Source organism: Schistocerca gregaria, chromosome 1, assembly GCF_023897955.1.
Source record: "Schistocerca gregaria isolate iqSchGreg1 chromosome 1, iqSchGreg1.2, whole genome shotgun sequence".
NCBI classification, from domain to species: Eukaryota; Metazoa; Arthropoda; class Insecta; order Orthoptera; family Acrididae; genus Schistocerca; species Schistocerca gregaria.
The window spans coordinates 753,804,762-753,818,246 of NC_064920.1; the positions used below are offsets into that span (position 1 = coordinate 753,804,762).

Here is a 13,485-nt window from a genome sequence, read left to right on the forward strand (position 1 = left end):
TTTCCTTTTAATCAGTTTGTTTTTTACACCTATGATTTCATAGTTTAAATCTGAACATAAAGTGTTAAATATGTGCAAACAAATGAAAACGATAGTTCTTGAGAGAAAATAACAGTGCAAGAAGTCAGCATATTCAAATCATCATATTACAACAACAAATAAACTACATCATAATTAGATCTATTCAGCAAAACATGTTCACCAGCAATATCAGAACCATCATAACAGGAATTATTAACACGAGTTATTGCACAAAAAAGAAAAAAATGAAGATACATATGTGTATGGAGCCTCCACACAGTGTTTCCTAAAACACCACCTCTCACACCATCAGTTTTTCCTGCTTATGCCTCATCTACATACATACCATGCTAACCACTGCGAGGTGCGTGGCAGAGGGAACTTAACTGGTACAGTATTTAGGGTTCCTTCCTGTTTCAATTATATAATTATAGAATGCAAGTGTGTCTGTGCATCCCACAATTAGGCTAATCCCATCTTCACATCCCATCTCCATGGTCTCTATGGAAGCAATACATAGAGGGATGAAGAATATCCCAATTTGTTCACATAATGCTTGTTCTGGTTTTTTAACATATCCATGAATCTATGTGAGTCAAACAAATATGTAACCATTGGCACCATCCTTCTTTGTATAATTTAATGCCTTTGTTAGTCGTACTTCGTATGGGTCTCACATGCTTGTTCAGTATTCTAAGATGACATGCCAAAGTGGTTTGTAAGCCAACTGCATTCTCCTGGTATCTTGCCAATTAACTTATGTATGCCACTTACATCACCCATGGCTGAGCCTTTATGATCATTCAAATTCATATCCCATCAAACTGTTACATTAAAGAATTTGTACAAGTTGACTGATTCCAAGTGCCACGTTGTAGTCATAGAATACTTTTCTGTTTGGTGAAGTGCACAGTTTAATATTTTTGAACAAATAAAACAAGTTGCCAACTTTGGAACACTATGAACTCTTATCAAGATCTGACTAGATCTTTCTGCAGCCCTTTTTAGATAGTACTTCATTATACATAAGTACACCACCAGCAAAAACTCTGAGGTGACAATATTATTTGCTTGGTCATTAATATACATGAACAGCAAGAGTCCCACAACACATCCCCTGAAGTTACTACTTCTGTCCCTACCAAGAAATCCTCAGTCAAGTCACAAATTTTATTAGATATCATGAATAATCAAACTTTTGTTAATAATTGTTGATATGCACCTAGTAAAATGCTTTTCAGAAGTTAAGGAGTACTGCAACCGCATGATTGCTGTTATGAATTGGTTTAAGGATGTCATGTGAGAAAAATGCAAGTCAAGTTTAACATGATCAATGTTTTGGAAGCAGTGCTGATGAGCATGGAGGTCTTTCTATTAGAGATAATTTGTTTACACTGAAGAACCAAAACATTATGACCGCTTACTTAATAAACTGGTCATCTATCTTCGAAGTATAACAAAGCAGTGATTCTGCACAATATGGATTCAACAAGGGCCTAGTAGGCATCCATAGGTACGTGGCACTAGACGGCTGTGCACTTGTCATACAAATCCTGTAAATTATAGGAGGGGGTATGTGGGCGTAGAGCTAATGTGAGAGAGCATACTAGATGTGTTCCGCGGGGTTCAGTTTAGGTGAATTTGGTGCCCAAGACATCAACCCCAGTTCACTCACACACATCTCAAATCACAGCAGTACGATTCTGACCTCGTAACATAGACAGTTATCCTGCTGGAAATTGGCACTGCTGTTTGGGGAGAAATGAAGCATTTAAGGGGCAGCAGTGATCAACACAGTTCACATAGACCACAACTGTTACTGCGCTTTTGATTACTACTATAGGTCCCACAGAAGCCTACATGAATGTCCCTTGTAGCATGATACTGCTCCCACCAGCCTGTGTTGACAATGCATTGCATGTGTGGAGCATCTGTTCACTTGCATGACTGTGTATTGAGTATAATCATCAGCTTTGTGCATAAGGGATGCGATTCACCAGAGTAGGTGATGCATTTCGTTTGATCCATGATACTATCCTGATGACCATATGCCCACTGCAATAGCAGTTGATGATGTCATTGAGTTAATGTGGGAACATGGTCTGCTGCAGAACCTCATGTTCAATAATGTGTGCTAAACAGTGTGCTCCAAAATACTTGTGCTTGCACCAGCACTGTACTGTCATCAGACCAGCATCAGATCCCCAACTATTCTATTTTATGGGCAGGCAAGCCTCCAGCCACCACATTCCATGATAAGGCATGAACTTCCAACACCATGTTGCCCACTGGATGCACCATCCTTCAACAACTCTCCACAGATGCTCCAAACAGTAGTATGCGAACAACCAATCACCTTCATCATTTCTGAGACGCTCATTCCCATGCACCTTAACAATTTGCCCTTAATCAAAGTTTCTAATGTCAGTGGACTTCTTCATTTGCAGCCAATATTGTTAGTCTACTAGAATGGTGCCTCATTCATCTCTGTTCTGTTTATATATTTCCCTTGTAACATCATGTCCCCATAGTGCCACCAAGTGGTATTCCAACGTATGATGTGCAGCAGTCAAAATATTTCAGTTCATCATTGTATGTCCTAGGATTCTACAACTTATGGATGTTGATGGGATAGAACATTAGTTTTGTGGATGACCTCTTGTAGACAAGTGTGACCTTTGCAGTCTTCAGATCCTGGACTCTTGTTAATTTCAGTGATTTTGGCTGTTGCTAACACCACTTACACTAGCACCTGTCACATTCATCTCTGCAGAGGTGAAAGGAGTAAATTGGGCCAATACTTCCCTAATAAAGAAACATTTAAATGCAGAATTTCTGTTTTTGCTTTGATACATTCTTTTAAGTTCCTGTGTCATTTATTAGTGTCTGGACTGACTTAGATGTCTCCAACAGCCTTTACGTGTGACAAAATGTTTCTTTGGGTTCTGCAAGAGATATTTCAATAAGCTTCTGCTACGGTAGTCACTAAAGGGTTCATATATTGTCCTTTTAACAGCCAAATGTGCTTCATTCAGCATTTCTCTACCTACAGACCAATGCTTTGATTTACAAATATTACATAGTAGTCACTATTCTACTAGATGCATATCTATCCAGTGGGGATTAAGGGACTAAACAGCAAGTTCATCAGTCCCACAGTCAACTATTCTTCTAATATTCAGCCACAGTTGTGCTACATGCTTCTGGTCAGAGATCACATGACTGCCTCTTTATCTGGCTTACTGGATATTCACATCTTTCTACTAGATTTAGATGCCCTTTGCATTTGGGTAATCATTGTAGTTACAGCTGCCTCCTGGTCACTGATACTAGTTTCAAGATGAAAATCTTCATAGAGGTCAGGATTATTTGATACCAATAGACGATAACATATTTTCATCATGAGTGGGTTTCTGATCTGCCAATTCTAGGTGGTTTTCAGTGAAGGCATTTTGTAAAGTTTTGTAGGATGTCTTGTCATGACCACCCCTTACAAAACTGTAATGTTTCCAACTGATTGTTGAACTTTTAAAGTCTACTCCAATGATGACAATATGATTGGGGAACATTCATACTGGTACACAGGTTTTTTTGTTACATCTGGTCAACAGAAACATCCAGTTTTAACTTCATGTTGACCCTTGATACCAAGTCTAGCTTAAAAAGTCTCACATGCAACTTCAGTTTCTATTTCGGTGGATCTGAGCTTCTTGTCTACTGTGACAAATACACCATTTCCATTTTCCATTAGCCTATCCTTTCAAAATCTGCTCACTGCTGTCAATTTCAGTTTTTACCCAGCTTCCTGTACATAACAATGTATGAGCTCCACTGCTCTTTAGGACTGGATTGGGTGGAGAGTTGCTTAAGCTTTGTACTTCACACACAATCAGCCACCTGCATAGCTGCTTCTGATGTGTATTAAACCCCTCACTCATTTAGGGTGAAGTTATACTTATTCTGAACCCTATGGAGTTTAAGTCCATGAAACCACAGCCTAGTTTATCACAAAACTTTCAAAGTCTATAGTCCCAAAGTCTATATTCTGCTCGGAACCTGAGGGTTCCAATCAGTTCTGGGGACAATGCTGTAACAGAGCTTCATTGAAATTCCATGAGCAAATCACTAGAATGATCTGATTATGACCTTGAAGCCCAGACAAAAAGCATGGTTTCTCCCAAGGTGCCCTACTATCTGCCATTGGTTGTACTTTTTTTTTTCCTCAGTTACCCTCGTAATAGTAACTTCAACATGTTGAATGAGGTCTCAAGGCAAACACAAGAGAAATCTTTCACACCACTCGCTGCCATTTCCCAAAGGAGTATCATTATTCCCTATAAATTTGAACTGTTGACGATTAGCAGGTTCCTACCGCATTTTACTTCCTTCCCCACTTAACTTTCTTTGCATGTGTCCTAACGCATGAATTCTCTCTCCCTGGCTCAGTTTCAGTGGAAAACAGCATCCCATACCTGTCGGTTGGAGGGATGGGTGTATTACCTCAAGTTCTCCCTGATCTATGCCACCTCTGTACAGGGGCCCTAGCCCTACAACTTCAGTTTCTGTTTTTAACTACCTTCTTTTATTTTACTAACTGAGGACCAGAGTCTACTTATTTCATCTTCTATTGATCTGGTTACATTTTTAATCAAAAACGAGGACAATGTTTTTCAGGGTAATGTGTTCAGGCTTATAATCATTAAGCATGTTAATTTTTAATCACATTTTATGATAACTAGGAACTTACACTAACACATTAAAGTAAAATGTTAAGGAGATCTTGTGATGAATGGCAGTGAGTTATAGGGGAAAAGGGTATGTCAGAACTCAAAAACTGTTCTTCCAAATTCACTGGAAATGAAAATGGGAGTTACAAGAAGGTGAATGATCCTCCTTCAATAATGACTACAAAAATGCAGAGTACGGTAATGTCTCAATAACAGTCCTCAACAGTCCAAACAATGTATGCAGTCATTATAGGTACCACACTTGTATTCTAACAGATTAAACAGACTAAAATAGCTAGACTAGTTACTGTGAAGATATAATTTTACAACACTTTTGACTAAAAAAAAGTAGTAAGAGAGGAGTAGTGTGTGTGTGTTTGTGTGCGTGAGAGGAGCCATGGGATAGCAAAACCCACATATACAGGCGGCAGTAAAATCGCATACACAAGGTATAAAAGTGAAGTGTATTGGCAGTGCTGTCACTGGTACTCAGATGATTCACATGAACAGTTTCCGATGTGATTATGGATGCGTGGAAGGAATTAACAGATTCTGAAACTGGAATGGCGGTTGTAACTAGATGCATGGGACATTCTGTTTGAGAAATCACTTGGGAATTCAATATTCGAAGATCCACAGTGTCGAGAGCATGACAAGAATACAAAATTTCAGGCACTGACTCTCACCACAGGCAACGCTGTGACCGGCAGCATTCACTTAACAACCAAGAGCACCAGTGTTTGCTTACAATTGTCAGTGCTAACAGACAAGCAACACTGCGTAAGATAACCATAGAAATCGATGTGGGATGTATGATGAATGTAGCCACTGGATTGGTGCAGTGAAACTGCTGCAAATGAACTGCGGCACTAGACAACTGATGCCAGTACCCTTGCTAATATGACATCGCCTGCAGCACCTCTCCTGGGCTTCTGACCATTTCAATTGAACCCTTGATGACACGAAAAGTGTGCCTGGTCAGTTGAGTCCTGATTTCAGTTAGTAAGGGCTGATGGTGTGGTGCAGACCCCACAAAGCCATGGATCCAAATTGTCAATAAAGCACTGTGCAAGCTGGCAGTGGCTCCATAACTGTGTGGGCTGTGTTTACATGGGTCCTCTGATCCAACTGAACTGATCAAAGACTGGAAATGGTTATGTTTGACAACTTGAAGGCCATTTGCCGCCATTCATGCACTTCATGTTCCAAAACAACAATGGAAATTTTGTGGGTGACAATGCACCATGTCATCAAGTCGCAATTGTTCGAGATTGGTTTGAAGAACATATTGGACAGTTCAAGTGAATGATTTGGCCACCCAGATCACCCAACATGAATCCCGTTGAACATTTATGGGACAAATCAAGATGTCAGTTCATGAACAAAAATCATGCACCAGCAACACTTTCATAAATATGAACGGGTGTAAAAGCAATGTGGCTCAATATTTCCTCAAGGCTTCCAACAATATTTCCTCAAGGCTTCCAATGACTTAGTTGAATCCATGTCACGTTGAGCTGCTGCACTACGCTAGGAAAAATATTAGGAGGTATCCATCACTTTTGTCAGCTCACTATACTAATAAGTGCTTGCTTTCAAACAATACACCACTGGAAAGCATCCTTAATGTAACTTATCGTAATACTCATTTCAAATTGATGCAGTCAAGCAAAGAAAACACATTAGTTAGGATTTGGATGTGTCGTGGACAACTTTACAGTTAATAACAGTCACAGCCAGTGTTCTTCATAACTGTTATTGTTCTTTGTACATTAGCAAGCAATCGTTATAAATATTATTCCTGAAGAAGTTTCCTTCACTAAATCACATAAACAGGAACTTAAAAATAGGAACAAAGCTCTTTATTATTTTGCCATGCAATAAAATATAAATCATAAACTATCCAAATAATAGTGCCACTGGGTTACAACCATATCTGATGCACGTTAACATATCCTCAACAAAACTGACTCATTGGTAGTAACTCTGCATTTATTAATGCATGGCTGCACATAACAATGACTATTTTCCACAGTGATCAGAAATGTTTCGCATATGTAATCTCAAAATGTCACTAATGGCAGTCAGTAAGGTAATCATCAACTGCTCATTGCCACACTTCCTGCATGATTCTGAACTGATTCTTTCATTGCACTGTACCACGGTCCTATCTTCGTGTTTGCAAGAAGGTCTGCAAAAGCATTACAACCTTCTATACTAGTCAGAGCACCATACACAGCCAAATCAGCTAAGTTTGGTCTGCTTCCTCCCAGAAATGGTGTCCCTTGTTTCTTTATGGTTTTTATCCAAAAATTGCATTCATCATAGAGAGACTGTCGAACATCGTCTTTCAGGTTATGCCTAAAACAAGAGCACAAACAAAATATCAGCATACAATTAAGATAATTAATCAGAACAAGATGAGAGGGAGAGAGCATGAAAAAGATACTCAGATGTAAGGTATTTACATCAAGATAATTTGGTTTACTGGTTTTTCACATGGAACATTTACTCAATATGTCTCTCAATACATTTGTATGTACTGGAAACCAATGACAACTTTTTAACAGATAATTATATTGTCTTCACAGTTTTCTATGACTCGGTATTTTCACAAGAATTATTTGTAGGATTAGTTAACTTTTTTCAAATGGACAATAAAGTACCTTCTCTTCAATCTCTTGCCAATAATCCACATTGCAACGGCACCAACATATACCATGATAAACCTTTCCCATGCTGGAAACAGTTTGTCCCACTCGCCAACCTGCAAAACAAGTGCATAATTTAGCACATGACCTACATATTGGAACTGTACAATAGGTGCAAATTTAATCCATGATTGGAGAAACTCTTCCGAAAAATGCTTTCGGGATTTATGTTTTGCAGTTTGTCTGAAAGCCTACTAAGTTTCCTGTTACTGTTTTACAGCTAATCCAAATTTCTTCACATCATAAAATATATTTATACTCATTAATTATTGTAAAACATTACTAAAATATCTAAGAGCATTAGTAAATTTGAAATAAAATAAAATGTGTGTAAATGGTTGACATTCCATTCTCAACAAAGGGATAAGAAGAATTCTCCTTTACTTCTAATTGTGGTATCTCCATGTATTACTACTGGCAGTAAGTCATTCATTTTTAAAACATGCTTACGAATACACTGCTGACAAGAAAGTTAAGCATCAGGAGGGGAGGATGAAATGAAATGAAATTTCACAAATTGAGAGGTTATGTCATTACAAAATGAAGTCAGATTCTCAAAGAACTTGGGTGATAGGAGCCCACTTACCACTATGGTTCTGCGCTCCCTCTAACCTGGATGTATGCACTGTCTCAGTTTGGAAGGGTGTCATAAAGCCATTGTATCCTCTCCCGAGATAAGCTGTCCCACAACTGTTGTAATTGGTGTTTTATATCCTGGAAAATGGAGCTCTGACAAGGCTGACATCCAGATTCACCAGATATCTACATCTACATCTACATCTACATCCATACTCCGCAAGCCACCTGACGGTGTGTGGCGGAGGGTACCCTGAGTACCTCTATCGGTTCTCCCTTCTATTCCAGTCTCGTATTGTACGTGGAAAGAAGGATTGTCGGTATGCTTCTGTGTGGGCTCTAATCTCTCTGATTTTATCCTCATGGTCTCTTCGCGAGGTATACGTAGGAGGGAGCAATATACTGCTTGACTCTTCAGTGAAGGTATGTTCTCGAAACTTTAACAAAAGCCCGTACCGAGCTACTGAGCGTCTCTCCTGCAGAGTCTTCCACTGGAGTTTATCTATCATCTCCGTAACGCTTTCACAATTACTAAATGATCCTGTAACGAAGCGCGCTGCTCTCCGTTGGATCTTCTCTATCTCTTCTATCAACCCTACCTGGTGCGGATCCCACACTGCTGAGCAGTATTCAAGCATTGGGCGAACAAGCGTACTGTAACCTACTTCCTTTGTTGTCGGATTGCATTTCCTTAGGATTCTTCCAATGAATCTCAGTCTGGCATCTGCTTTACCGACGATCAACTTTATATGATCATTCCATTTTAAATCACTCCTAATGAGTACTCCCAGATAATTTATGGAATTAACTGCTTCCAGTTGCTGACCTGCTATTTTGTAGCTAAATGATAAGGGACCTATCTTTCTATGTATTCGCATCACATTACACTTGTCTACATTGAGATTCAATTGCCATTCCGTGCACCATGCGTCAATTCGCTGCAGATCCTCCTGCATTTCAGTACAATTTTCCATTGTTGCAACCTCTCGATACACCACAGCATCATCTGCAAAAAGCCTCAGTGAACTTCCGATGTCATCCACCAGGTCATTTATGTATATTGTGAATAGCAACGGTCCTATGACACTCCCCTGCGGCACACCTGAAATCACTCTTACTTCGGAAGACTTCTCTCCATTGAGAATGACATGCTGTGTTCTGTTATCTAGGAACTCCTCAATCCAATCACACAATTGATCTGATAGTCCGTATGCTCTTACTTTGTTCATTAAACGACTGTGGGGAACCGTGTCAAAAGCCTTGCGGAAGTCAAGAAACACGGCATCTACCTGTGAACCCGTGTCTAAGGCCCTCTGAGTCTCGTGGACGAATAGTGCGAGCTGGGTTTAACATGACCGTCTTTTTCGAAACCCATGCTGATTCCTACAGAGTAGATTTCTAGTCTCCAGAAAAGACATTATACTAGAACATAATACGTGTTCCAAAATTCTACAACTGATCGACGTTAGAGATATAGGTCTATAGTTCTGCACATCTGTTCGACGTCCCTTCTTGAAAACGGGGATGACCTGTGCCCTTTTCCAATCCTTTGGAACGCTTCGCTCTTCTAGAGACCTACGGTACACCGCTGCAAGAAGGGGGGCCAAGTTCCTTCGCGTACTCTGAGTAAAATCGAACTGGTATTCCATCAGGACCAGCGGCATTTCCTCTTTCGAGCGATTTTAATTGTTTCTCTATCCCTCTGTCGTCTACTTCGATATCTACCATTTTGTCAACTGTGCGACAATCTAGAGAAGGAAGCACAGTGCAGTCTTCCTCTGTGAAACAGCTTTGGAAGAAGACATTTAGTAATTCGGCCTTTAATCTGTCATCCTCTGTTTCAGTACCATTTTGGTCACAGAGTGTCTGGACATTTTGTTTTGATCCACCTACCGCTTTGACATAGGACCAAAATTTCTTAGGATTTTCTGCCAAGTCAGTACATAGAACTTTACTTTCGAATTCATTGAAAGCCTCTCGCATAGCCCTCCTCACACTGCATTTCGCTTCGCGTAATTTTTGTTTGTCTGCAAGGCTTTGGCTATATTTATGTTTGCTGTGAAGTTCCCTTTGCTTCCGCAGCAGTTTTCTAACTCGGTTGTTGTACCACGGTGGCTCTTTCCCATCTCTTACGATCCTGCTTGGCACATACTCATCTAACGCATATTGTACCATGGTTTTGAACTTTGTCCACTGATCCTCAACACTGTCTGTACTTGAGACAAAACTTTTGTGTTGAGCCACCAAGTACTCTGAAATCTGCTTTTTGTCACTTTTGCTAAACAGAAAAATCTTCCTACCTTTTTTAATATTTATATTTACGGCTGAAATCATCGATGCAGTAACCGCTTTATGATAGCTGATTCCCTGTTCTGCATTAACTGATTCAAATAGTTCGGGTCTGTTTGTCACCAGAAGGTCTAATATGTTATCGCCACGAGTCAGTTTTCTGTTTAACTGCTCAAGGTAGTTTTCAGATAAAGCACTTAAAAATATTTCACTGGATTCTTTGTCCCTGCCACCCGTTATGAACGTTTGAGTCTCCCAGTCTATATCCGGCAAATTAAAATCTCCACCCAGAACTATAACATGGTGGGGAAATCTACTCGAAATATTTTCCAAATTATTCTTCAGGTGCTGAGCCACAACAGCTGCTGAGCCCGGGGGCCTATAGAGACATCCAATTACCATGTCTGAGCCTGCTTTAACCTTGACCTTCACCCAAATCATTTCACAATTCGAATCTCCGTCAATTTCCTTCGATACTATTGCACTTCTTATCGCTATAAACATGCCTCCCCCTTCACTGTCCAGCCTATCTCTGCGGTATACATTCCAATCTGAGTTTAGGATTTCATTACTGTTTACGTCTGGTTTCAGCCAACTTTCTGTTCCTAGTACTATATGGGCGTTGTGACCGTTTATTAATGAGAGCAGTTCTGGGACCTTTCTATAGACGCTCCTGCAGTTTACTATAAGCACATTAATATTGTTATTCCTTGTTGCATTTTGCCTACTCCTGCCTTGCCGCGTCTCAGGAGGCGTCTTGTCGGGCCTAGGGAGGGAATTCTCTAACCTAAAAAAACCTCATGTGCACTCCACACGTACTCCGCTACCCTCGTAGCCGCTTCCGGCGTGTAGTGCACGCCTGACCTATTCAGAGGGACCCTACATTTCTCCACCCAATAGCAGAGGTCGAGAAATTTGCACCCCAGCTCTCCGCAGAATCGTCTGAGCCTCTGGTTTAAGCCTTCCACTCGGCTCCAAACCAGAGGACCGCGATCGGTTCTGGGAACGATACTACAAATAGTTAGCTCTGATTCCACCCCGCGAGCGAGGCTTTCCGCCTTCACCAACTCCGCCAGCCGCCTGTACGAACTGAGGATGACCTCTGAACCCAGACGGCAGGAGTCATTGGTGCCGACATGAGCAACAATTTGCAGTCGGGTGCACCCAGTGCCCTCTATCGCCGCCGGTAGGGCCTCCTCCACATCTCGGATGAGGCCCCCCGGCAAGCAGACAGAGTGAACACTGGCCTTCTTCCCCGACCTTTCCGCTATTTCCCTAAGGGGCTCCATCACCCGCCTAACGTTGGAGCTCCCAATAACTAATAAACCCCTCCCCCCATGTGCCTGCTCGGACCTTGCTGAAGGAGCAGCCACATGTCCACTCACAGGCAGAGCGGGCGATGCCACACGGCCAGCCTCCACATTGACCCTCCGCCTCGTGCGCCGCGAACGCCGCTGAACCCGCCACTCCCCTTGGGGAGAGGGTGGCTCAACCGCGCCCGGTACCCGCGAAGATGTCTCGACAGCAGGGACAGTGGGTGAAGCATGTAACACCTGGGGTGTACCTTGCAACGCACCAGACTCCCCACTGCCGCTACACTCCGAGGCAGCAGCCTGAAGACGGCTGACCGCGGCCATCAACACGCTCAGCTGTTCGCGAAGAGTGGCCAGCTCCTCCTGCGTCCGTACACAGCAGCCACACATCCTATCCATCCTAAGAAGTCAATTTACTATAGAGTGTTAATAAACTTTTAAATAGACTGCTAATTCACTAAAGGCGGTTGATTATTGACTAAACTGTGATTGCTAACCACTCCTTGTAGAAAACAAGGAAAATAGCACTACCTGTCTCTGGACTGTATTCAAAACAAACACTAGCACTACTAGCACTATGGCTGACTAAAGGGACACTCTGACTGTATTCAAAACAAACACGAGATCTATGGAACACTTAATAGCACTCGACTATTAAAGCTTCCTAAAAGCAAAAACACGCAGAAGAAGAAGTGACAAGTAAGAAAAATACAGTTAATACTTAAATTAAGGTAGCTCGCTGCATAGCAGACGTGAAGCAGACGGTGGTTAGGGCGACACTATCAAGGATGAACTAGAAAGGTGTGTTCATGTGTGTGGTGATAAATTCATTTCAGTGCAGCAATGAGTAAGCACTTTGGTGAGAAAAGATCTAAGGATTCAAACTACTTTTTTTTCTAAATATGACATACAAAATGAGCCTTTTACCTATACTGATGACATTTTAACATATTATGGACCTGAAGATTTGTCTACTTTTTTTTCTTTTTTGTTAGGGACAGTCTCACCATTCAGAACAGTTCCCTAAACTGCCAAAAACACGCAAGGAAGTCCTACATAAAAATAATTACATAAAAAGAAATTTTAATCGAGAAAATTTAACTCTGGTTCATAATAAGGTAAATGAAACACAAAGCCTCTTTGTCCTAATACTTCAAATAGTGCAAATTATGTTAAGTTCTTAGGCAGTGTTCAAGGTGCAGTCAACAAAATCTTTCCACCAGAATCTATCATAACAAAGTAACAATTAAATATAAGTATCCAACTGTTATTTTAGGCACTAGAATGATATGTTTAACAATGTTGTGAATACAGCAAAATAAAAGCCAAATAATAAGCTATTTCCATGACATAAAAATACAACAAAGACCGTATGGTCTGTTGTCAAAGCTGAATTAGGAATTACAGTATGAAAGAGTTAAATTTCTAAAATTATGTTTGATGGTGTCATTATTATATGAGTGTGTGCTGTAAAGTAAAGCCTCCAAATTTTTTATTCCTTTCTCAGTATTAGTAAAGTATTACATGTCATGCAGATCATTCAGTCACCTTTCCTGCTTTGCTGACACAAGATGCAACCCTCTGCCACAAGAGGGATCTGAATTATTGCGTGTAATGTGGTGGTGTGTAACTACGTCAGCACATGAGAAACAGCATACTACAATCAAGTTCCTGAAAGCATGAATCTGAAGACTTCCCCCACACACTGGGCACCCTCTCCTTTGGCACGACAATGCCAGACCGCGCCCAAATTCTGCAACATCTGCAACAAGCCAGTGTCTTTGGTTCAATGTCACAGTTCATCCTCCATACGGTCCTAACTTGGCCCCACCTTATTTTCAACGGTTT

The 13,485-nt window shown here is 40.9% G+C and overlaps 1 protein-coding gene across 2 annotated transcripts in view; it reads right to left on the reverse strand.

Moving 5' to 3' along the window:
- Positions 1-6,488: 6,488 nt before the first annotated feature.
- Positions 6,489-13,485, reverse strand: part of LOC126267722 (prostaglandin E synthase 2) — a 58,714-nt gene continuing 51,717 nt past the window's right edge. For both annotated transcript variants that reach the window (XM_049973027.1, XM_049973035.1), the window contains exons 5-6: positions 7,415-7,515; positions 6,489-7,109 (exon numbers count right to left, since the gene is read on the reverse strand). In XM_049973027.1, the coding sequence (XP_049828984.1) occupies positions 6,848-7,109; positions 7,415-7,515 (363 nt within the window). In that variant the 3' untranslated portion in view covers positions 6,489-6,847. The remainder of the gene's footprint in view (positions 7,110-7,414; positions 7,516-13,485) is intronic.